Source organism: Homarus americanus, unplaced genomic scaffold, assembly GCF_018991925.1.
Source record: "Homarus americanus isolate GMGI-L3 unplaced genomic scaffold, GMGI_Hamer_2.0 scaffold45916, whole genome shotgun sequence".
NCBI lineage: Eukaryota > Metazoa > Arthropoda > Malacostraca > Decapoda > Nephropidae > Homarus > Homarus americanus.
This window is the reverse complement of record NW_024725294.1, coordinates 85012-110000: the sequence shown is the minus strand read 5'-3', so window position 1 is coordinate 110000 and position 24989 is coordinate 85012. Positions and strand designations below refer to the sequence as shown.

Here is a 24989-nt window from a genome sequence, read left to right as displayed (position 1 = left end):
CTGACTGACTAAATGACTAACTAACTGACTGACTGACTGACTGGCTGACTGACTGGCTGACTGACTAAATGACTAACTGACTGACTGACTAGGAAACAATACCCAAAAAAGAATATATCAAATTTATTACTCGAAAACTACCCAGGTGTATGTCGTTAATTAGTTACCTGGTGATGGCTCTATAGACACTAATTAACAAAATATATCACCTGGATCACAGCTTCCCAACGATTAAATTCCTGAATAGTTTAGGAATTACATTGAATTCTCCTAGTGTATTTTTTAGGGATCAGGTAAAATCCCTAGTTTATTTTTTTATTGATCAGGCAAAAATCCCTAGTATATTTTTTAGGGTCAGGTAAAATCCCTATTTTATTTTTTAGGGTCAGGTAAAATCCCTTTTTTTTTTTATTGATCAGGTAAAATCCCTAGTTTATTTTTAAGGATTAGGTAAAATTCCTAATTACATAACTCTCCTGTAACGTACTCTGAAACCTCCATATTACGCACTAACCTTTTACATATATACTCCGTTATAAGGAGAGTTCATATATAACGGACTACACTTTCATATAGTCTGTTAGACGGAAGTTTCATATATGGAGCGGAAAGTTCGTCTTATCTAGGGTCCGTTATATGTGAAACCCTCCATCTAACGAACTATATAAATGAAAGTCCGTTAATATCGAAGGTCCGTTAAATGTGAAACCCTCCATTTAACGGATTATATATATATATATAGAGAGAGAGAGAAGTCAGTTAGAGTAAGACTTACCTGTTAATGAATATACAGGTTTTAGCGAAGAGCAGATACCATAGGTCCTTGTAGGTGGTGTAGCCGAACATTGCCAAGAGGGAGTTGTAGACCAGCAGTGTCCGTAAAGGTAACCACAGTGTAGCGAAGATGGCCACGACTACCGCCAGCATCTTCACCACCTGTCGAGAGTGACGGGAAATTTTAGTATCTGTCAGGAGTGAGACGGGGTTTACCAGGTATCTGAAGTGAGAGGGGTTTACCATCTGTCTGAAGTGAGGAGAGTGTACCATCTGTCAGGAGTGAGAGGGGGTTTACCAGCTGCCTGAAGTGAGTGGGGTTTACCATCTGGCTGAAGTGAGGAGAATGTACCATCTGTCAGGAGTGAGAGGGGGTTTACCAGGTGTCTGAAGTGAGTGGGGTTTACCATCTGTCTGAAGTGAGGAGAGTGTACCATCTGTCAGAGTGAGAGGGGTTTACAGATGTCTGAAGTGAGAGGGGTTTACCATCTGTCTGAAGTGAGGAGAGTGTACCATCTGTCAGGAGTGAGAGGGATTTGCCAGCTGCCTGAAGTGAGGGTTTACCAGGTGTCTGAAGTGAGAGGGTTTACCATCTGTCTGAAGTGAGAGAGTGTACCATCTGTCAGGAGTGAGAGGGGTTTGCCAGGTGTCTGAAGTGAGGATAGTTACCAGCTGTCGAGGAGACTTTACCAGCTGTCAATATTCCAGTACCACCTGTCAACACGCTGTCATCTTCACCAGCTGCCAACAGTGATGGGGGAACTTTACCACCTGACTATATATGAGAAACTTTACCGACTGTAGAGGTAAACACCTCCACCATCTGTTAACGAAGGAGGGACTTGGACAGCTGGTGCAGTACTAGAGACCTTCACCAGCTGTCAGGGGAGCAAAATAACACCACCACCTTCTTGTAAACACAGGGAACTTAACCACCTTCCTTGGTATGTGTTCTCTCTCTCTCTCTCTCTCTCTCTTTTTTTTTTCCTCTCTCTCACACACACACAAGATATTCACCAACATAACAAGATCATCAGATATTCCACTGATTCACCCTCACTCACTCTCCCTCACAACTGATTCACCCTCATTCCTCTCCCCTCTAATTCACCCTCCCTCCTCTCCTCAAACTCATTCACCCCCACTCCTCTCCTCACAACTCATTCACCCTCACTCACTCTCCTCACTGATTCACCTCACTCACTCCTTCCCTCACAACTGATTCACCCTCATCACTCTCCCCTCCCAACTCATTCACCCCTCACTCACTCTCCCTCACAACTCATTCACCCTCACTCACTCTCCCTCACAACTCATTCACCCCTCACTCTCCCTCACAACTCATTCACCCTCACTCCCACTCCCTCACAACTCATTCACCCTCCACTCACTCTCCCTCACAACTCATTCACCCTCCTCCTCTCCCTCACAACTCATTCACCCCTCACTCCACTCTCCCTCACAACTCATTCACCCTCACTCCTCTCCCTCTGCTCATTCACCTCCTCTCCCTCTCCCAAATTCACCCTCCCACTCACTCTCCCCACAACTCATTCACCCTCACTCCTCTCCCTCACAACTCCCTATTCACCCTCACTCACTCTCCTCACAACTCATTCACCCTCCTCACTCTCCCTCACAACTCATTCACCCTCACCCACTCTCCCTCACAACTCATTCACCTCACTCACTCTCCCTCACAACTATTCACCCTCACTCACTCTCCCTCAAGCTCATTCACCCCTCACTCACTCTCCCTCACAACTCATTCACCCTCACTCACTCTCCCTCACAACTCATTCACCCTCACTCACTCTCCCTCACAACTCATTCACCCTCACTCACTCTCCCTCACAACTCATTCACCCTCACTCACTCTCCCTCACAACTCATTCACCCTCACTCACTCTTACTTATTCTTTCGTCTTTATTCATTTATTTATTGTTTTTGTTATTCCCATTTTCTTTGTAGTTTGTTATTTATCTAGTTCTTTTGTTTCTCTTTTATTTTGTCTCTTTTATATTGTTTCTTTTATTTTGTTTCTCTTTTGTTTAATCTTTCGTTTTTCGTTCTAAGATAAAATGGGTCTTAGGTTTGGTTAGTTTAGGTTAGATTTAGTTTGGTTACTTTAGGTTAATTTAGGTTTAGTTTGGTTGGGTTAGGTTTAGGTTAGGATTAGGTTAGGTTGGGTTACTTTAGGTTTAGTTTGGTTACATTAGGTTAATTTAGGTTTAGTTTGGTTGGGTTAGGTTTAGGTTAGGATTAGGTTAGGTTGGGTTACTTTAGGTTTAGTTTGGTTACATTAGGTTAATTTAGGTTTAGTTTGGTTGGGTTAGGTTTAGGTTAGGATTAGGTTAGGTTGGGTTACTTTAGGTTTAGTTTGGTTTGGTTAGGTTGATTTAGTTAGGTTAGGTTAGATTAGGCTAGGATAGGTTAGGCTAAGTAATGGTAGGTTAAGTTAGGTAAGGTGACTGTTAGATTAGGTTTGGTTAGGTCACTGTTAGGTTAGGTTAGAAAATTAGTCTAATAATGACCGATATAAGATATATTTAGTCACTAGAAACCAACTTTAAGTTCTAACTATTTATATGATGTTTCCCCCGAAGGACTATACTGTAGTTCCCGCCCAGCCAATAGTTGTTGATATGACCACGAACCTAAAATATTTCCACCAGGAGACTCAATACAGCGTGACTTAATCCACCTTAAGCTTATAAAGGTTTACCGAGATTAAGAAAAGATTGGTCAAGCTGGGTAAAAGTTTGTGTGTGTGTGTAAGTGTGTGTGTGTGTGTGTGTGTGTGTGTGTGTGTGTGTGTGTGTGTGTGTGTGTGTTGCCTGTGGTGTTGTGGGAAAAATGTTGAATGTAAACACAAATATTCTCTTTCTGTCAACATTAAAGAACCAGGAATTAAAACAATGGCATTTTTTTTTTACTGTTAAGATGATTAAATTGTTACTACACAGGAGAGAGAGAGAGAGAGAGAGAGAGAGAGAGAGAGAGAGAGAGAGAGGGAGAGAAAAGAGCCAGTATGCCCAACTCGTTTAAACAGAAGCGAGATACACTATTTCTCCCTCACGCTGCAGCTCCCAGACCGTAACACACCGGACCAAATTTGGACTTGCATTACACTTTCACCTTCTCAGTGCAATACTTCTGCTAATTTGCATAATGGTGTTGCAGTACGGATAAATACTTCACTATAAATACGTATTGAGATCTCCTTTTTATAGTGGACTTAGAAAGATATAGATAAATGACGGTAAATAAGAAGAATTTTGTTTATACATTTGAAGTTGGATTGAAATAGGTATGTGATCTGCCTGTCTGTCTGTCTGCTTCTTTCTCTTTCCCTGTCTATGTTTTGTCTCTTTCTCTCTTTATTTCTCCCCGTCTATGTCTTTCCTTCTTTCTCTCTTTCTCTCTCTACGTAAACCATTCCCCGCCTGCCATGTCCATACTCTCCCTCGCGGCTCCTTCACTCAAGTATCCCCGGTAATCCAATATGACGGACGTAATCCATTTGGTTTACATTTCATCATCATAATTTATTTAGAATTTTACCTAGTGTATTTTTTTTACGATATTTAAGTTGTTTATTAATGGGGGGGAAATTGTACTCTGTTTACAATTTAAATAGATATGAATGGGTTTTTCTACTAATTATCATCCTATTTACTATTCGTATAATAGGGCTTTTTCATGAGGTTTCGCTAATAGGAATTAATGTTTTTTTTTTAGTATTATTATTCTAATCGCTATAATTATTACTGAGAAATATTTATAAATCAAGGTATAGATTTTTATCATCGTATAAAATAAATATCATCCAGACATAGAACATAGGTGTAATTTACCGTATAATAACAATGCTTAAAGCTGCCATTCGTAGTTGGTCTCCGGGAACACCTTTGGTATGGTGAGTGTGGTTGGTAGTGGTGCTGGTAAATGATGTATTTTCTTTACATTTCTTTCGTTTTTAAATTGATTTATTTTTTTCTTCATTCAAATAGGTTTTATTTCCAGGTCTTTTATTTTATTTTATTTTATTTTGTTATTATTTGTGTACTATAATAATAATGATGATGATGATGATGATGATAATTATTATTATTATTATTATTATTATTATTATTATTATTATTATTATTATTATTATTATTATTATTTTATTATTATTATTATTATTATTATTATTATTATTATTATTATTATTATTATTATTATTATTATCATTATTATTATTATTATTATATTTTTATTATTATTATTATTATTATTATTATTATTATTATTATTATTATTATTATTATTATTATTATATTATATTATTATTATTATTATTTTATTATTATTATTATTATTATTATTATTTTATTATTATTATTATTATTATTATTATTATTATTATTATTATTATTATTATTATTATTATTATATTATTATTATTATTATTATTATTATTATTATTATTATTATTATTATTATTATTATTATTATTATTATTATTAGTATTATTATTATTATTATTATTATTATTATTATTATTATTATTATTATTATTATTATTATTATTATTATTATTATTATTATTATTATTATTATTATTATTATTATTATTATTATTATTATTATTGTTATTATTTTATTATTATTATTATTATTATTATTATTATTATTATTATTATTATTATTATTATTATTATTATTATTATTATTATTATTACTATCACAGTAACTAGTAATAATGGCATGGATGGCTACTTCACTTCCTTGCCATTCATCACCACACTCCTACCCTCCTGTACCCTCCGGGGCTTAGAAACCTTCCCTATCGAGATAGATTACGGAAACTAAACTTGCATTCCCTAGAAAGACTAAGAGTGCGGGGAGATATGATAGAAGTATTTAAGTGGGTGAAAGGAATCAATATAGGAGATATAGATAAAGTTCTTATAATATCTAAGCAGAATAGGACTCGTAGCAACGGATTTAAGTTGGATAAGTTTAGGTTTAGGAGGGAGATGGGAAGAAACTGGTTCACAAATAGGGTGGTAGATTAGTGGAACAAGCTTAGCAACTTTGTAGTAAGTGCTGGAACGCTGGAAAGTTTTAAGGGATACTAGATAGATTCATGGACGATAGAGAGTGGTTGTAACTCTCGACAGGAGCTGCCATGCACAGGCCAACCGGCCTATTGCAGACTCCTTATTTTCTCACGTTCTTATGTTATCAAGTTAAACCCAATTTTTCGGGTCATCTCAACACCCAGTTATCTGTTCCTGGTGCCTGAAGTTGCCATTTACAACCACACTCTTGTCGCTTACACAAACTCCAGTCTATATTGTCAGTTACCACGACTCCCAAGTGTATATTACCAGTTACCACCATCCTCCAGTGTATATTACCAGTTACCACCATCCTCCAGTCTATATTGCCAGTTACCACCATCCTCCAGTCTATATTGCCAGTTACCACCACCCTCCAGTCTATATTGCCAGTTACCACCATCCTCCAGTCTGTATTGCCAGTTACCACCATCCTCCAGTCTTTATTACCAGTTACCACCATCCTCCAGTCTTTATTACCAGTTACCACCACCCTCCAGTCTTTATTACCAGTTACCACCACCCTCCAGTCTATATTGCCTGTTACAGCCACTCACGTCTCCAATACAATCTACAGTATAATGCCAGTTACCACCACTCTCCAGTCTATATTGCCAGTTACCACCATCCTCCAGTCTGTATTGCCAGTTACCACCATCCTCCAGTCTTTATTACCAGTTACCACCATCCTCCAGTCTTTATTACCAGTTACCACCACCCTCCAGTCTTTATTACCAGTTACCACCACCCTCCAGCCTATATTGCCTGTTACAGCCACTCACGTCTCCAATACAATCTACAGTATAATGCCAGTTACCACCACTCTCCAGTTTATATTGCCAGTTAGTGCCAGTCTCTTGTCTCCATCACTACACCCAGTTATCTGATACTTGAGGTCCAGTGCCGCTTATTGAGACCCGTCCTGGTGAGTGCCTCCGTCTGCCTTCAGGAGGGGAGTGGTAGGGGAGGGGAGACATTTATCATTGCTTGAGTAACTCCCTCTGGTATGTCTTCTGTTGAGTGTCGCCTTTTTAATGTTTTGTTCTGTTGGGAGTAATTTCTGGAAGTAACCTTTACTTATGCTTCTTTTGTTGTAAGTAAACATCTTTTATCCCATTTTTTATGTAGGATTCATAATTTTCGTTTTTCTTATTACTACAACTATTACTACTACTACTACTACTACTACTACTACTACTACTTCTACTACTACTACTACTACTACCTACTACTACTACTACTACTACTACTACTACTACCTACTACTACTACTACTACTACTACTACTACTACTTTTTTTTTTTTAAACGTGGCTCAGCCTCCCCAGCCGCCACACCTTCGCCACCATTTAATTACCTTAATATTAAACATACAATACGCCGTAGCTATCTATCTGTATTGCAGTGTGGTTGAGCCGCAGATCTATACGGCATTCAGTGACAGTAACCTCATAGTCAATATCTGCAGCAGTTGTCGGAGTTGGGGCGAACTCCTCGTTCCCTGAGGGGCAGAGCAAAGCCGACCAGAAGGAGAGAAAGCCAGTCGACATCTCATCCAGACTGTAATATAACCTGAACAACAGCTGTTCGGAGATCAACTCCGCGAGTCTGGCGTAGAAGCATCACGCGGTCATCCACAGGGGTTGTGAACACTAGAGGTGAAGCTGCAGCCGGTCAAGCATTTTGAATTCTCTCTATGCGCTTCTCTTGTCGTTCTCGTTCCTCCCTGTAATGCAGCCTCGAGCTAGGTACGGTGACATGCGGCCATGGGATCAAAAATCCTGATGTCGAAAAGCTCGCTGTCCCCGCGTCCAGAATCCTCGAGCACTGACTTCCACACGGGCTTCGTTAGATGTGTTTGAAGTCCTGTGTTGGAAGATCTCACCATCCAATGGAAGGAGGGTCGGTTCTACCATGACATCCCGGCAGATTTCCTTCAACATATTTGCTGTGAGATCCCTTACCTCGTCATGCCTCATGCATATGAAGCCCCCCTTCTTGCACGCCATGGCGTGATCGCCATCATAGGAAGAGCCACACTCGCATTGGGAGGGCAAACCTTCTACTGGCCGACCGTACCTTAGAGCAATGGCATCTCTAAATTCTTGTTTATTATGACTAATAATAATAATAATAATAACAATAATAATAATAATAATAATAATAATAATAATAATAATAATAATAATAATAATAATAATAATAATAATCAAACACTTTTTATCAAGGTGCACAAGTCCAAGTGAATCACAAAACACAGTGTTTATCCTCAGGAGAACACTATTATATCTTACACTCGTCTTACAGTGAGCCATGCACTGTGTGGCCCCAATTACCAGGACTTCTTGGCCACGTCAGGGGGCTGGAAGACTCGGGTCGCTTGAGGAGGGGGGGGGTTACTTCAACCTCTGGACACCTTGTTATCTACGCTATGTGTTTCCTAATGCTTGTGAGCATTCGTCTGTATGACTGTCTTTTTTTTCTGTATGTCTTTTTTCTGTCTATGTGTGTGTCTCTCTCTTTTTATCTGTCTATCTATCTGTCCTTGCTGTTTGCTTTCTTGTTTTTATTGTTTCTTGTTGTTTTGTGTTTATCTGTAAGTCTGTTCTTAGTACCTCTGTCTATTTTTTTTTGCATATACTTACTGTTCCTAGATGTATGTGTGTAATGAAGGAAAATAACAGTGAGTGAGAGAAACCTTAGATGTCCTGCTTCAGAGTGAGACAAAGGAGAAATCTGCTGGGGACAGGTGAAGGGAGTAAAGTCAGGGGTATCGGAAAAGCTACGAAGTTAAAGGTTAAGTTTGATTAGCTGAAAATGGTCAATGCAAGTGAAAGATCTATACCATAACGTTTGAGAGCAAATGATTACATATACCTAAGGGATGAGATGAGAGGATGAGAAACGAATGGGAGCAGTTTGTGAAAGCAATTCCAGCCACTGTTATTAACTTATGGTGTATGTATACGAGAGAATAAGAAGTAAAGACATGAATGAATGAATACATGTATTAAGAGGCTGACCAGATCATGGGAGGAGAAGAAGAAGAAGAGAAGGATGTGATAATTATGAATGACAAATACAAGTATTGAGTAATGAAAATTGACGGAAGTAGGAGGGAAAATGTTGATATTAAGAGAAAGGTAAAATAAATGTAAATATTAAAAAAATAATAATTCAAACAAACAGGTGAATCATGGTCAGGAAGGACACATAATTTTAATAAAAAGAAAGTGTATTAAAGAGATGGAAAAAGATAAAAATCCCAACAAGAGAAGTGGAATTGGCGGATAAAAAATGAAAACAAGTATATATCAAGAGAGAGAAAAAAGAGGAAACGAAAGGGAGACGTGAGGAATAAATTGAATGTTTGGTGATTGAAAAAGATGAGAGTGGGAATTATCTGGGCGAAGAAGAGAGGAGGGAGAGTAAGGAAGACGAGAGGGGGAAGAGGAAGAGAAAGGAAAACAAGAATAAGGATGGAAAGGGAAAAATGATGATTGAGGAAGGTACGACACAAGCTGTAAGTAGTAGGTAGTAGGCAGCTACCAAACAGGGAGGTACTACCGCCTGGGAAGATATTGGAAGCATAATGTGTTGTCTAATGGTAGACCCTGCTGCCATATGGCGCCACGAAAATTGTGACCAAGTTCCAGGTTGGTGATCTGACTTTCTGCCTCATTTACACACAATTGCAGTCTCAATTGTTTCTCTTACTATTAACAACACGACATACATATATTGTTTCTCACTATTGATTTCTTCATTTTTGCATATCTTTATGGTTCTTTATTATTATCATTATAATTATAATTAGTGTTATTATTATTATTTTTATCATTATTATTTAATTTTTAATTTTGTATTATAAATTTTATTTACTATAAATTATTATTATTACATTTTCGCCCCTTAGGCCCCAATGTGGGTCAGTGACCTGTGCCCGGGTGGGCTAATCCCCATAAAAAAATATATTAAGACGCTAGTTAAGGTGTCTGGTGTCAGGTAAGGTGTCAATTTGGATGCCAATTCAGGTAGCCAATAAAAAGGGAGGAAAATGAATAAGGAAGGAAGAATGAAAAATGAAAAAAATAATGGATGATAACAGTGTTTAGAAAATATAGAATAATTAATAGAGGAGAATTAAAGTGACAGAAGACAGTGTGTGTATGAATTCCTGGATGAAAGTGTTAACAGCGAATAGGACAAAAATAAAATCATAACTGGGAAGATGTAAAGAGGATGGCTCACACGTCCGATTATAATATTACAAGAAAAAACGATACAAATTAAAAAAAAATGTTGATTTAAACTTTAATTTGGGGATTACGAATGAAAAATGACGAAAGAAGCGAAAGAAACTGTTAGGTGGTTCAGTATTAATCTTTATGAAATATGTGATAAAGCTGAGAGAGAAAATTAAAACATAGGAAATATTTAAAAAAAGAGTGTGTTTGATAAATGTGGGGAAATAATTGAATACTGTCCAAAGGTTTTTAATGAAAGGAGAATGAAAGGTGAGATTATGTCAAGGATTTGTTGCATTGTGAAGCAGGTTTCAATATTTACCCGGATGGTATAGTTAGTAAAAGACAGTGAGGTGTGTGTGTGTGTGTGTGTGTGTGTGTGTGTGTGTGTGTGTGTCTCTGTCTGTGTGTGTGGGCATGTGTGTGTGTGTGTGTGTGTGTGTGTGTGTGTGTGTCCACGGAAGGAACAACAGGTGAAGGCTTAAGGAAGCAGGCAATTATGGAGCACCTGTTGGGGGGGGTGCCCTGAGAGCAGTCTGGGATTAATAGGAATGTGTCACGATAAATGAGCAAGTCTCCCTTCCTCACCTCTTTTCTCCTCCTCCCTCTCATCAACCCCTTTGCTCCCCCCCCTCACCCTACTCCTCATCTCCCCATCCTCCTCTTCATCCTCTCATCAACCTCCTCCCCCTCTTCCCACTCTTCTTCTCCTCCCTGTCTGCATCTCATTCTCATCAACCCTCCCTCTCCCCCCACTCTTCCCCACTCTTCTATTTTATATCAGTCTTCACAGTTCTCGCCATTATATATTTAAGTTGAAGCTCCCTGGTGAAATTTCACTCACGACGATGATTCCTTCCTTCCTTCTTTACTTCCTTCCTTCCTTCATCCCTTCCTTCTTTACTTCTTTCAGTTCCTTCTTTCTTCTTTCAGTTTTTCCTTCCTTCTTTCAGTTCTTCCTTCCTTCCTTCCTTCCTTCCTTCCTTCCTTCCTTCCTTCCTTCCTCCCTTCCTTTCATTCTCTATTCGTATCGGATGTTTGTAAAAATCACCCGACACCTAAATAGATTTGAAAAACACCATTTACGTGTTTGTTTACAAGTTTAGGGAATTTCCTTTTCCAAACATGTAAACAACCCCCCCCCCCTTGCTTTAATAGAAATATCCCCAGTATTTCTCCCCAGACTTTCCCTCTCTCTCTCCCCACTCCCCAGCCTTTTCTCCCCAGATTAGATAGAATTAGTTCAGAATGAATGTTTTAGTGTCAGTATTGAAGCTTTGGCGCCCTTCCAGTTGTCTTGAGAATTGAGGTGCCTAATTTGCATACAGCTCATGTCGGTATTGTTTGCTTCTGGGAATAATACTGGTGTTTGTGTGTTTGCTTTTAGGAAATTTTTTTTTTGGGGGGCGTGGAGAAGAGGCGTGGAGGCGTGGGGGGTGGTAATTTGGGGGCAGGGGGTTGTGTGAGGGGGAAGATGTGTGTTTTTATTTATTTATTTTAATTTTATCTATTTTTATTTTCTTTAGAGAGAAATTATGTGTTGTACATAATCTTCTACACACCAGGCTTCTTATGTTTGTGTGTGTCTGAGTGCCTGTCTGTCTTTTTGTCTGTCTGTCTGTATCTGTGTGTCTTTGTCTGTTTATTTGTCTGTGTGTCTGTCTGTATGATGCCTTAAAGCACAATGGACAGCTTTGCGACATGGGGACAAATTTTATGTATATTTCTGTAACTCAATGAAAATAATGCCATACGCGGTAACACAAACCATTTTTAAGATTAGGTTAGCTTAGATTAGGTTAGCTTAGGTTAGGTTAGCTTAGGTTAGGTTAGGGTAGGTTAGGTTGATATAGGTTAGGTTAGGTTAATTTAGGTTAGGTTAGGTTAATTTAGGTTAGGTTAGGTAAAGTTAGGTCACTTTATGGTAATCTAGGTTAGGTTAGTTTAGGTTAATTAATGTCAGGTTAGGTTAGGTAAGGTTAGGTTAGGTTTAGTAGAAATAGACTATGTTAAACAAGTTTAGAATAAGTTGTATTAATTTGGGTTAAATTAGTACTGATGCTGTTCACATATAGTTTACAATACATTTGCCTACATAAGTGTTGACATAAACACATAATTCAGAATTACAATACAGTAGAAACACATTACACAAATAACTAGACAGACACATAGACAGAAGCCTTAAACGAGAGGCGCCGTCATCCATGAATGAATGCAACACGTCTCTCGCTTTATTTGAAAACTTCCGTCCAGGAAAATTCTACCGAAAATCGGGAATCGTAAATTTGTCAGCTACCGGTCCACTGGCTGCCAGGAAAATGCTTTTTTTTATCCAAGAGTGTTTAGATGGGTGGGGGAGTGTCTAGATGGGTGGAGTGCCTAGATGGATGGAGTGTCTAGATGGGTGAGTGTCTAGATGGGTGGGGAGTGTCTAGATGGGTGGGAGTGTCTAGATGGGTGGGGAGTGTCTAGATGGGTTGGGGGTGTCTAGATGGGTTGGGGGAGTGTCTAGATGGGTGTCTAGATGGGTGGGGTGTCTAGATGGGTGGGGGAGTGTCTAGTTGGGTGGGAGTGTCTAGATGGGTGGGAGTGTCTAGATGGGTGGGGGGTGTCTAGATGGGTGGGGTGTGGCATGGGTGGGGAGTGTCTAGATGGGTGGGGGTGTGTGTAGATGGGTGGGAGTGTCTAGATGGTGGGAGTGTCTAGATGGGTGGGGAGTGTCTGGATGGGTTGGGGGAGTGTCTAGATGGGTGGGGAGTGTCTAGATGTGTGGGGTGGTGTCTAGATGGGTGGGGAGTGTCTAGATGGGTAGAGTGTCTAGATGGGTGGAGTGTCTAGATGGGTGGGAAGTGTCTAGATGGGTGGGGTTTCTAGATGGGTTGGGGAGTGTGTCTAGATGGGTGGGAAGTGTATAGATGGGTGGGGGAGTGTCTAGATGGGTTAGGGAGGGTCTAGATGGGTGGGGAGGTGTGTAGATGTGTGGGGGAGTGTCTAGATGGGTGGGAGTGTCTAGATGGGTGGGAGTGTCTAGATGGGTGGGGAGTGTCTGGATGGGTGGGGTGTGTAGATGTGTGTGGGGAGTGTCTAGATGGGTTGATGTCTATGTTGATGTGGTGGTGTGTCTGGATGGTGGTGTCAAATGGGTGGGGTGTGTCTGGATGGTGGGAGGTGTGTGGATGTGTGGGGAGTGTCTAGATGGGTGAGTATCTAGATGGGTGGGGTGTCTGGATGGGTGGGGTGTCTGGATGGTGGTGTCTGGGTGTGGTGTCTAGATGGGTGGGGAGTGTCTAGATGGGTGGGGAGGGTGTAGATGGATGGGGGAGTGTCTAGATGGGTGGGGGTATCTATGGATGTGGGGTGGTGTCTAGATGGGCGGGGGGTGTCTAGATGGGTGGGAGGTGTGTAGATCTGTGGGGAGTGTCTAGATGGGTGAGGTGTCTGGATGGGTGGGGTGTCTGGATGGGTGGGGGGTGTCTAGATGGGTGGGGTGTCTAGATGGGTGGGGAGGGGTGTGTAGATCTGTGGGGTGTCTAGATGGGTGGGGATGTCTAGATGGGTGGGTGAGTGCTAGACGGGTGATGAGTGTCTAGATGGGTGGGGTGTCTAGATGGGTGGGAGGGTGTGTGGATGTGTGGGGAGTGTCTAGATGGGTGGGGAGTATCTGGATGTGTGGGGTAGTGTCTAGATGGGTGGGGAGTGTCTAAATGGGTGGGAGTATCTAGATGTGTGGGGGTGTCTAGATGTGGGGTGTCTGGATGTGTGGAGTGTCTCTGGATGGGTGGGGTGTCTAGATGGGTGGGGGGTGTCTGGATGGGTGGGATGTCTAGATGTGGGTGGTGTCTAGATGGGTGGGGGAGTGTCTAGATGGGTGGTGAGTGTCTAGATGGGTGGGGGAGTGTCTAGATGGGTGGGGAGGGTGTGTAGATCTGTGGGGAGTGTCTAGATGGGGTGTCTAGATGGGTGGTGAGTGTCTAGATGGGTGGTAGTGTCTAGATGTCTAGATGGGTGGGGGTGTCTGATGGGTGGGGAGTGTCTAGATGGGTGGGGGGTGTCTAAATGGGTGGGGTATCTAGATGTGGGGTGGTGTCTAGATGGGTGGGGGTGTCTGGATGGGTGGTGAGTGTCTAGATGGGTGGGGTGTCTAGATGGGTGGGGAGGAGTGTGTGAGATCTGTGGGGGGTGTGTCTAGATGGGTGGGGGGTGTCTGGATGGGTGGGTGAGGTGTCTGGATGGTGGTGTCTAGATGTCTAGATGGGTAGGTGTCTAGATGGGTGGGGAGTGTCTGGATGGTGGTGAGTGTCTAGATGGGTGGGGAGTGTCTAGATGGGTGGGAGGAGTGTGTGGATGGTGGGGGAGTGTCTAGATGGGTGGGGAGTGTCTAGATGTGTGGGTGAGTGTCTAGATGGGTGGGAGTGTCAAATGGGTGGGAGGGTGTGTAGATGGGTGGGGTGTGGATGGGTGGGGTCTGGATGTGTGGGGTAGTGTCTAGATGGGTGGGGGTGTCTAAATGGGTGGGGGTATCTAGATGTGTGGGGAGTGCTAGATGTGTGGGGGGGTGTCTAGATGTGTGGGGGAGTGTCTAGATGGGTGGGGGGTGTCTAGATGGGTGGGGGGGTGTCTAGATGGGGAGTATCTAGATGTGTGGGGTAGTGTCTAGATGGGTGGGGGAGTGTCTGGATGGGTGGTGAGTGTCTAGATGGGTGGGGGAGTGTCTAGATGGGTGGGGGGAGTGTGTAGATCTGTGGGGAGTGTCTAGATGGGTGGGGAGTGTCTAGATGGGTGGTGAGTGTCTAGATGGGTGGTGAGTGTCTAGATGTCTAGATGGGTGGGGAGTGTCTAGATGGGTGGGGTGTCTAGATGGGTGGTGAGTGTGTCTAGATGGGTGGGGGAGTGTCTAGATGGGTGGGAGGTGTGTAGATGGGTGGGGAGTGTCTAGATGGGTGGGGGGTATCTAGATGTGTGGGGTAGTGTCTAGATGGGTGGGAGTGTCTAAATGGGTGGGGAGTATCTAGATGTGGGAGTGTCTAGATGTGTGGGGGAGTGTCTAGATGTGTGGGAGTGTCTGGATGGGTGGGGAGTGTCTAGATGGGTGGGGAGTGTCTAGATGGGTGGGGAGTGTCTAGATGGGTTAAGAAGAAGAGAAGAAGAAGAAGAAAGAAAAGACATATTATTATCCACAGACAGACAAGACACAGGCAGGGCTCTCGTGTCACCTGGTCCAGTGCACCAGGTAATATGACAGGTATAGGTTGGTACTGATATACCATCTCTCTCTCTCTCTCTCTCTCTCTCTCTCTCTCTCTCTCTCTCTCTCTCTCTCTCTCTCTCTCTCTCTCTCTCTCTCTCTCTCTCTCTCTCTCTCTCCTCTCTCTCTCTCTCTCTCTCTCTCTCTCTCTCTCTCTCTCTCTCTCTCTCTCTCTCCTCTCTCTCTCTCTCTCTCTCTCTCTCTCTCTCTCCTCTCTCTCCTCTTCTGTCTTAGCTTGACATAGGAAAAATGGAGAATAAACTTGGAAAAGTAACAGAAGAAGAAAGATAAGAGAAGAAAGAAGAAAGAAGATGTAGAGAACAGAAGACAAGAAGAAGAGATGACAAGAGAAGAAGATGAAGAGAACAGGAAGAAGAGAAGAGGAAGCAGTAAGCAGCCGACGCCACGACAAACGCGAGAATAATGAGACAATCTTCGGAGGTGATGAATGATGCTTTGTTTTACACCTGTACTAAATCTCTCACTCCTATATTAAATCTCTCACTCCTATATTAAATCTCTCACTCCTATATGGTTAGGTTAGGTTAAGTTAAGTTAGGTTATGTTAAGTTAGGTTATGTTAAGTCAGGGTAGGTTACGTTAAGTTAAATTACGTTAGGTTGGGTTTAGTTAGGGTAGGTTACGTTAGGTTACGTTACTTTAAGTTGGGTTAAGTTAGGGTACGTTAAGTAATCTAGGTTAGGTTAGATTAATTTAAGTTGTGTTGGTTAGATATTAAATTATGCAGAAAATAATCTCTGTTGAGGCTTCTATTAAATATTTTCCCTCGATTTTTCGACAACAACTAGTGGTCTGTGTTACTAGTGGTATTGTGTTTATAGTGGTCTTGTGTTTATAGTGTTCTTGTGTTTATAGTGGTATTGTGTTTATAGTGGTCTTGTGTTTATAATGGTATTGTGTTTACTGGTAAGGTATTGTGTTTATAGTGGTATTGTGTTTATAGTGGTCTTGTTTATAGTATTGGTCTTGTGTTTATAGTGGTCTTGTGTTTATAGTGGTCTTGTGTTTATAGTGGTCTTGTGTTAATAGTGGTATTGTGTTTATAGTGGTATTGTGTTTATAGTGGTATTGTGTTTATAGTGGTATTGTGTTTTATAGTGGTATTGTGTTTATAGTGGTATTGTGTTTATGGTGGTATTGTGTTTTATAGTGGTATTGTGTTTATAGTGTTATTGTGTTTATAGTGTTCTTGTGTTTATAGTGGTCTTGTTTTATAATTGGTATTGTGTTTTGCCGTGGTATTGTGTTTATGAATTGGTATTGTGTTTATAGTGGTATTGTGTTTATAATTGGTATTGTGTTTATAGTGGTATTGTGTTTATAGTGGTATTGTGTTTATAGTGGTCTTGTGTTTATAGTGGTCTTGTGTTTATAGTGGTCTTGTGTTTATAGTGGTCTTGTGTTTATAGTGGTATTGTGTTTATAGTGGTATTGTGTTTATAGTGGTCTTGTGTTTATAGTGGTCTTGTGTTTATAGTGGTATTGTGTTTATAGTGGTATTGTGTTTATAGTGGTATTATGTTTATAGTGGTATTGTGTTTATAGTGGTATTGTGTTTATAGTGGTATTGTGTTTATAGTGTTCTTGTGTTTATAGTGGTCTTGTGTTTATAGTGGTATTGTGTTTATAGTGGTATTGTGTTTATAGTGGTATTGTGTTTTATAGTGGGTATTGTGTTTATAGTGGTATTGTGTTTATAGTGGTATTGTGTATATAGTGGTATTGTGTTTATAGTGGTCTTGTGTTTATAATGGTCTTGTGTTTACAGTGGTCTTGTGTTTATAGTGGTCTTGTGTTTATGAGTGGTATTGTGTGTTTATAGTGGTATTGTGTTTATAGTGGTCTTGTGTTTTATAGTGGTCTTGTGTTTATAGTGATTCTTGTGTTTTATAGTGGTATTGGTGTTTATAATTGGTATTGTGTTTATAAGTGGTCTTGTGTTTATAGTGGTCTTGTGTTTATAATTGGTATTGTGTTTATAGTGGTATTGTGTTTATAGTGGTATTGTGTTTATAATGGTCTTGTGTTTGCATAGTGGTCTTGTGTTTATAATTGGTATTGTCCATAATTGGTCTTGTGTTTATAGTGGTCTTGTGTTTATAATGGTATTGTGTTTATAGTGGTGTTGTGTTTATAGTGGTCTTGTGTATATAGTGGTCTTGTGTTTATAGTGGTATTGTGTTTTATAATTGGTATTGTGTTTATAGTGGTCTTGTGTTTGAGTGGTCTTTATTTTATAGTGGTATTGTGTTTATAGTGGTATTGTGTTTATAGTGGTCTTGTGTTTTATAATTGGTCTTGTGTTTATAGTGGTATTGTGTTTATAGTGGTATTGTGTTTATAGTGGTATTGTGTTTAGTGGTCTTGTGTTTATAGTGGTCTTGTGTTTATAGTGGTCTTGTGTTTATAATTGGTATTATTGTTTATAGTGGTATTGTGTTTATAGTGGTCTTGTGTTTATAGTGGTCTTGTGTTTATAGTGGTATTGTGTTTATATAGTGGTATTGTGTTTTATAATGGTCTTGTGTTTATAGTGGTATTGTGTTTATAATTGGTATTGTGTTTATAGTGGTATTGTGTTATAGTGGTATTGTGTTTATAGTGGTATTGTGTTTATAGTGGTATTGTGTTTATAATTGGTATTGTGTTTTATAGTGGTATTTGTGTTTATAATGGTCTTGTGTTTATAGTGGTATTGTGTTTATAGTGGTATTGTGTTTATAGTGGTATTGTGTTTATAGTGGTCTTGTGTTTATAGTGGTCTTGTGTTTATAGTGGTATTGTGTTTTATAGTGGTCTTGTGTTTATAATTGGTGTTATTGTGTTTATAGTGTTCTTGTGTTTATAATGTTATTGTGTTTATATAGTGGTATTGTGTTTTATAGTGGTCTTGTGTTTATAATGGTATTGTGTTTATATGGTGGTATTGTGTTTATAGTGTTATTGTGTTTATGAGTGGCCTTGTGTTTATAATTGGTATTGTGTTTTATAATTGGTATTGTTTTATAGTGTTCGGTTTTGTGTTTATAGTGGTATTGTGTTTATAGTGCATTGTGTTTTATTATTTTGTGTGTTTATAGTGGCATTGTGTTTATAGTGGTATTGTGTTTATAGTGGTATTGTGTTTATAGTGGTTTTGTGTTTATAGTGGTGTGTGTTTATATTGTGTTTATAGTGGTATTGTGTTTATAGTGGTCTTGTGTTTATATATAGTGGTTTTGTATTTGTGGTATTGTGTTTATAGTGGTATTGTGTTTATAGTGGTATTGTGTTTATAGTGGTCTTGTTTTCATTGTGTTTATAGTGGTTTTGTTTATATTTTATTTGTTTAAGTGGTATTGTGTTTATATTGGTATATATCTATATTGTGTTTATACTGGCATTGTGTTTATAGTGGTTTTGTGTTTTATAGTGGTTTTTGTGTTTATAGTGGTATTGTGTTTATAGTGGCCTTGTGTTTATAGTGGTATTGTGTTTATAGTGGTCTTGTGTTTATAGTGGTATTGTGTTTATAGTATTGGTCTTGTGTTTATAGTGGCATTGTGTTTATAGTGGTCTTGTGTTTATAATGGTATTGTGTTTATAGTGGTATTGTGTTTATAGTGGTATTGTGTTTATAGTGGTCTTGTGTTTATAATTATTGTGTTTATAGTGGTATGTTTATAGTGGTATTGTGTTTATAATTGGCCTTGTGTTTATAGTGGTATGTTGTTTATAGTGGTCTTGTGTTTATAGTGGTTTTGTGTTTATAGTAGTCTTGTGTTTATAGTGGTCTTGTTAAGTGGTATTGTGTTTATAGTGGTCTTGTGTTTATATGGCATTTTAGTGTTTGTGTTTATAGTGGTTTTGTGTTTATAGTGGTATTGTGTTTATAGTGGCCTTGTGTTTATAGTGGTATTGTGTTTATAGTGGTTTTGTGTTTATAGTGTCTTGTGTTTAGTGGCATTGTGTTTATAGTGGTCTTGTGTTTATAGTGGTATTGTGTTTATAGTGGTATTGGTGTTTATAGTGGTATTGTGTTTATAGTGGTCTTGTGTTTATAGTGGTATTGTGTTTATAGTGGTATAGTGTTGTTTTATAGTGGTATTGTGTTTATAGTGGCCTGCTTTATAAATTTGGCATTGTGCTCATAGTGGCATTGCGTTTATAAATTTGCATTGTGCTTCCATAGTGTCTCCCTTGTGTTTACAGTATATCAGTTTTATAGTGGTCCTGTGCTTCATACCTATGTCGTGCTTCCATAGCATTGCGCTCATAGTGCGATTGCGTCTACAGGTCCTGGTGCTCAGCAGCGGCATTGCGCTCACAGCAGCACTGCGCTCACAGCGGCATTGCGCTTCCATAGTATCCCCAGTGCCTGATAGCAGCAATTGCGCCTATACAGCAGTCCTGCGCTTCATACCATCAGTGTCTACATAAGTACTGTGCTTTATAGTAGCATGTGTTTATAGTGTCTTGTGTTTATAATGGCATTGTGTAGTGGTATTGTGTTTATAGTGGCATTGTGTTTATAGTGGTTCTGGTGTTTATAATGGCACAGGGTTTATAGTGGTGTTGTGTTTAGTGTATTGTGTTTATAGTATTCTAGTTTATAGTATTGTGTTTATAGTGGTTCGGTGTTTATAGTGGTACGTGTTTATAGTGGTTCGAAGTTTATAGTAGTATTGCATATAGTATTCTTGGTGTTTATAGTGGCATTGCGGGTTTATAGTGGTCTTGTGTTTATAGTGCAGCACAGTGTTTATAGTGTCTTGTGCTTATAGTGTATATTGCGTTTATAGTGGTCTTGTGTTTATAGTGGTATTGCGTTTATAGTGGTCTTGCGTTTATAGTATTGTGTTTATAGCAGCACAGTTTATAGTGGCATTGCGTTTTATAGTGGCATTGTGTTTACAGTGGCATTGTGCTTTATAGTGGTCTTGCGTTTATAGTGGCATTGTGTTTATAGTGGCATTGTGCCTATAGTGGCATTGTGTTTATAGTGGTATTGTGTTTATAGTGGTCTTGTTTATAGTGGCATTGTGTTTATAATGGCATTGTGTTTATAGGCATTGCGTTTATAGGTTCCCAGGTTTATAGTGTCTGTGTTTATAATGGTATTGTGTTTATAGTGGCATTGCGTTTATGTGGTATTGCGTTTATAGTGGTTCAAAGTTTATAGTGGTACAGTTTATAGTAGCATTGTGTTTATAGTGGTCTTGTGTTTATAGTGGTTCTTGTGTTTATAATGGCACGTTTATAGTGGCATTGTGTTTATAGTATTGTGTTTACAGTGGTCTTGTGTTTATAGTATTGTGTTTATAGTGGTATTGTGGTTTATAGGTATTGTGTTTATAGTAGTACAGGTTTATAGTATTGTGTTTATAGTGTTCTGCGTTTATAGTGTTCTTGTGTTTATAGTATTCTGTGCTTCATAGTGGCATTGTGTTTATATAGTGGCATTGTGCTCATAGTGGCATTGTGTCTATAGTGGCATTGTGTCGATAGTGTTTCGTTTATAGTAATTTGTGTTTAGTGTGGCATTGTGTTTGTAGTGGTCTTGCGTTTATAGTGGTCTTTGTGTCATAGTGTGTTTCTGTGTTATAGTGTTCTTGTTTATAGTGGTATTGTGTTTATACTGGCATTGTGTTTATAGTGGTATGGTGTTTATAGTGGTATTGTGTTTTTAGTGGTATTGTGTTTATAGTGGTATTGTGTTTATAGTGGTCTTGTGTTTATAGTGGTATTGTGTTTATAGTGGTATTGTGTTTATAGTGGTATTGTGTTTATCGTGGTATTGTGTTTATAGTGGTCTTGTGCTTATAGTGGTATTGTGTTTATAGTGGTATTGTGTTTATAGTGGTCTTGTGTTTATAGTGGTCTTGTGTTTATAGTGGTATTGTGTTTATAGTGGTATGGTGTTTATAGTGGTATTGTGTTTATAGTGGTCTTGTGTTTATAGTGGTATTGTGTTTATAGTGGTATTGTGTTTATAGTGGCATTGTGTTTATACTGGCATTGTGTTTATAGTGGTATGGTGTTTATAGTGGTCTTGTGTTTATAGTGGCATTGTGTTTATACTGGCATTGTGTTTATAGTGGTATGGTGTTTATAGTGGTATTGTGTTTATAGTGGTATTGTGTTTATAGTGGCATTGTGTTTATAGGTATTGTGTTTATAGTATTGTGTTTATAGTATATTGTGTTTATAGTGGTCTTTGTAGTTTATAGTGGTATTGTGTTTATAGTGGTCTTGTGTTTATAGTGGTATTGTGTTTATAGTGGTATTGTGTTTATAGTGGTCTTGTGTTTATAGTGTTCTTGTATTTATAGTGGTATTGTGTTTATAGTGGTATTGTGTTTATAGTGGTATTGTGTTTATAGTGGTATTGTGTTTATAGTGGTCTTGTGTTTATAGTGGTATTGTGTTTATAGTGGTATTGTGTTTATAGTGGTATTGTGCTTATAGTGGTCTTGTGTTTATAGTGGTCTTGTGCTTATAGTGGTATTGTGTTTATAGTGGTATTGTGTTTATAGTGGTATTGTGTTTATAGTGGTATTGTGTTTATAGTGTTCTTGTGTTTATAGTGGTCTTGTGTTTATAGTGTTCTTGTGTTTATAGTGGTATTGTGTTTATAGTGGTCTTGTGTTTATAGTGTTCTTGTGTTTATAGTGTTCTTGTGTTTATAGTGGTATTGTGTTTATAGTGTTCTTGTGTTTATAGTGTTCTTGTGTTTATTGTGTTTATAGTGGTCTTGTGTTTATAGTGTTTTGTGTTTGTAGTGGCCTTGTTTTTATAGTGGTCTTGTGTTTATAGTGGTATTGTGTTTATAGTGGTCTTGTGTTTATAGTGTTCTTGTGTTTATAGTGTTCTTGTGTGGTCTTGTGTTTATAGTGGCCTTGTGTTTATAGTGTTCTTGTGTTTATAGTGTTCTTGTGTTTATAGTGTGTTTTTATAGTGGTCTTGTGTTTATAGTGGTCTTGTGTTTATAGTGGTCTTGTGTTTATAGTGTTCTTGTGTTTATAGTGGTCTTGTGTTTATAGTGGTCTTGTGTTTATAGTGGCATTGTGTTTATAGTGGTATTGTGTTACAGGTACAAGTTTATAGTGGCATTGTGTTTATAGTGGTATTGTGTTTATAGTGGTCTTGTGTTTATAGTGGTCTTGTGTTTATAGTGGTCTTGTGTTTATAGTGGCATTGTGTTTATAGTGGCATTGTGTTTATAGTGGTATTGTGTTTATAGGGGTATTGTGTTTATAGTGGTCTTGTGTTTATAGTGGTATTGTGTTTATAGTGGTCTTGTGTTTATAGTGGTCTTGTGTTTATAGTGGCATTGTGTTTATAGTGGCATTGTGTTTATAGTGGCATTGTGTTTATAGTGGTATTGTGTTTATAGTGGTCTTGTGTTTATAGTGGTCCTGTGTATTGACTGTTTGTAGGGACCAAACTGCTTTATGTGTGGTGATTGGGTCGTTAATTTTGGGCAGGTAAGAGTGGGTCATGAAGCAACATATATTCACACACACACAGGGCATTATGTTGCTAATTTAGGCATTGTGGTGATTATTCTAACTGGTTGGTTCATTTATTATTATTATTATTATTATGTTGCTGTAATTGTTGTTGTTATTATTGTTGTTGTTGTTATCGTTGTTGTTGTTATTTTGTTGTTATTGTTGTTATTGTTGCTGTTGTTATTATTATTATTATTATTATTATTATTATTATTATTATTATTATTATTATTATTATTAGTAGTAGTAGTAGTAGTAGTAGCAGTAGTAGTAGTATGTTACCTCTATACTAAGATGAAGACAGTCTGCTTACGGTGAGTATTGTAAATATTTATGATCTCAATATTGTGTTTAAAACTTGGTTAAGTTCACGTAATTGTTTGATTTAATATAATTTTAAGATTTACTTTGATATATTCCATAAAACCCCAGAGGGAACAACTGTGTACACTGTCTGGGGTGATATACGGTGTGACAATATATTACAGCAATGATTTGACACTGGTGATGGACTTATGTAACAGGCTGTAATCTTTTCACGGTATATTTTGAACTCTAATTTTTCAGGCATTCATTTAATTTCAATGCCTGGGGATGTGTATATTTCAAACACTTTATGTATTAAAATTCAGAATAATGTACCCGCAAAGTGGAGAATAAATTATGTATTATTTAATGATAAGAAAGTATTTTGAGATAGTGAGTTTATTTTGAATTTGTATTCATATATGAGAGGGCGTACCGTACTAATATGAATCATTATAGGTCGTACTACCATGTATAACAGGTCGTCCTTCGTCTTTTCATACCTATTTACAAGCCCACGACCTACCCTGACGTCTCGCTTCTCCGCACCATATAAACACAACACCTGCAGAAGCTTTTGTTTATATATACAATACACATCAAGTATAAACAATGTATATCTCCCTCTGTCGAGTATATACATACATAAACACAGATATATTGAACAAAATAGCACCACGTAATTATTACACTGTAATCTGACTGTAGACGAAGATAAAACAGAGAAAACCCGAACACTGTATTTTGACTGTAACTGAGGGCTCTCTTCAGCAGTGTGACAACAACAATTACAGGAGCAATTGTTCTTGTCACGCCGCTGAGGAGGACAGTAGTTTACGGGAGAGATAAACTGTGTTCTTGTTTTACTGTGTATCTTTTCCGACAACCAGGTTACAGATACATACGCATGTACATTGAGATATACATTCACATATATACAGATATACATTAGGAGATTACGTCAGATTACGTCAGGTTACGTCAGATCGCTTCGGCTTAGGCCATATTATTTCAGAATACTTCAGGTTATGGCAAATTTTTCAGAGCACTTCAGGTTATGGCAGATTATGTCAGATCATTTCAGATTATGGCAGATTATAATTTGAAGATTACCTCAGGTTATGGCAGATTACGTCAGATCATTTCAGATTATGCTAGATTATATCAGAAATTTCAGATTATGGGAGATTATTTCAGATTACTTCTGGTTATGGCAGATTGCGTCAGGTAATTCCAGATTATGGCAGATTACTTCAAATACTTCAGATTATGGCAGATTATTTCAGATAATTTCTGGTTATGGCAGATTACGTCAGGTCATTTCAGATTATGTCAGATTTTGTCAGCTTACGTTAAATTAAGACAGTTTATATTAGATTAAGGGCCTGCTCATACCAAGGCCGGAGTCGTACATATTTTGACGCAAAACTGTCCGAGCGTTTCGGCCGAAAAAACTGACAAGGAAGAACTCACTACATTACTTCACATTCCCGGCGAAATTGAACTTGAAAATTTTTATTGACAAAGTTAAACAACTACATGAAAAAGACAGGGTAGTATACTACTCCCACCTTCACCCTTGCCATCCCCTTCTGAGGCTAACAAAAAGTTATAAATGTTTTAACAGTAAAATCATTATCTTAACAGCAATAAAATAGTTCATTTTGACATGAATATTGTACTACATTAAAAGAACAGATAATGTAATCTCACACAAACCTTGGAGCAAAATTTTTAATACATTGTAAGAATTATTTTAGTCTTTCCATAATTAATCATCCAACAAACTTGT

The 24989-nt window shown here is 38.4% G+C and overlaps 1 protein-coding gene across 1 annotated transcript in view; it reads right to left on the bottom strand.

The window, feature by feature from the left end:
• Nucleotides 1-24989, bottom strand: part of LOC121864785 (thyrotropin-releasing hormone receptor-like) — a 101752-nt gene that overhangs the window by 22596 nt on the left and 54167 nt on the right. Inside the window, exon 2 of the mRNA XM_042363954.1 lies at nt 776-936. Within this exon, the coding sequence (XP_042219888.1) occupies nt 776-936 (161 nt within the window). The remainder of the gene's footprint in view (nt 1-775; nt 937-24989) is intronic.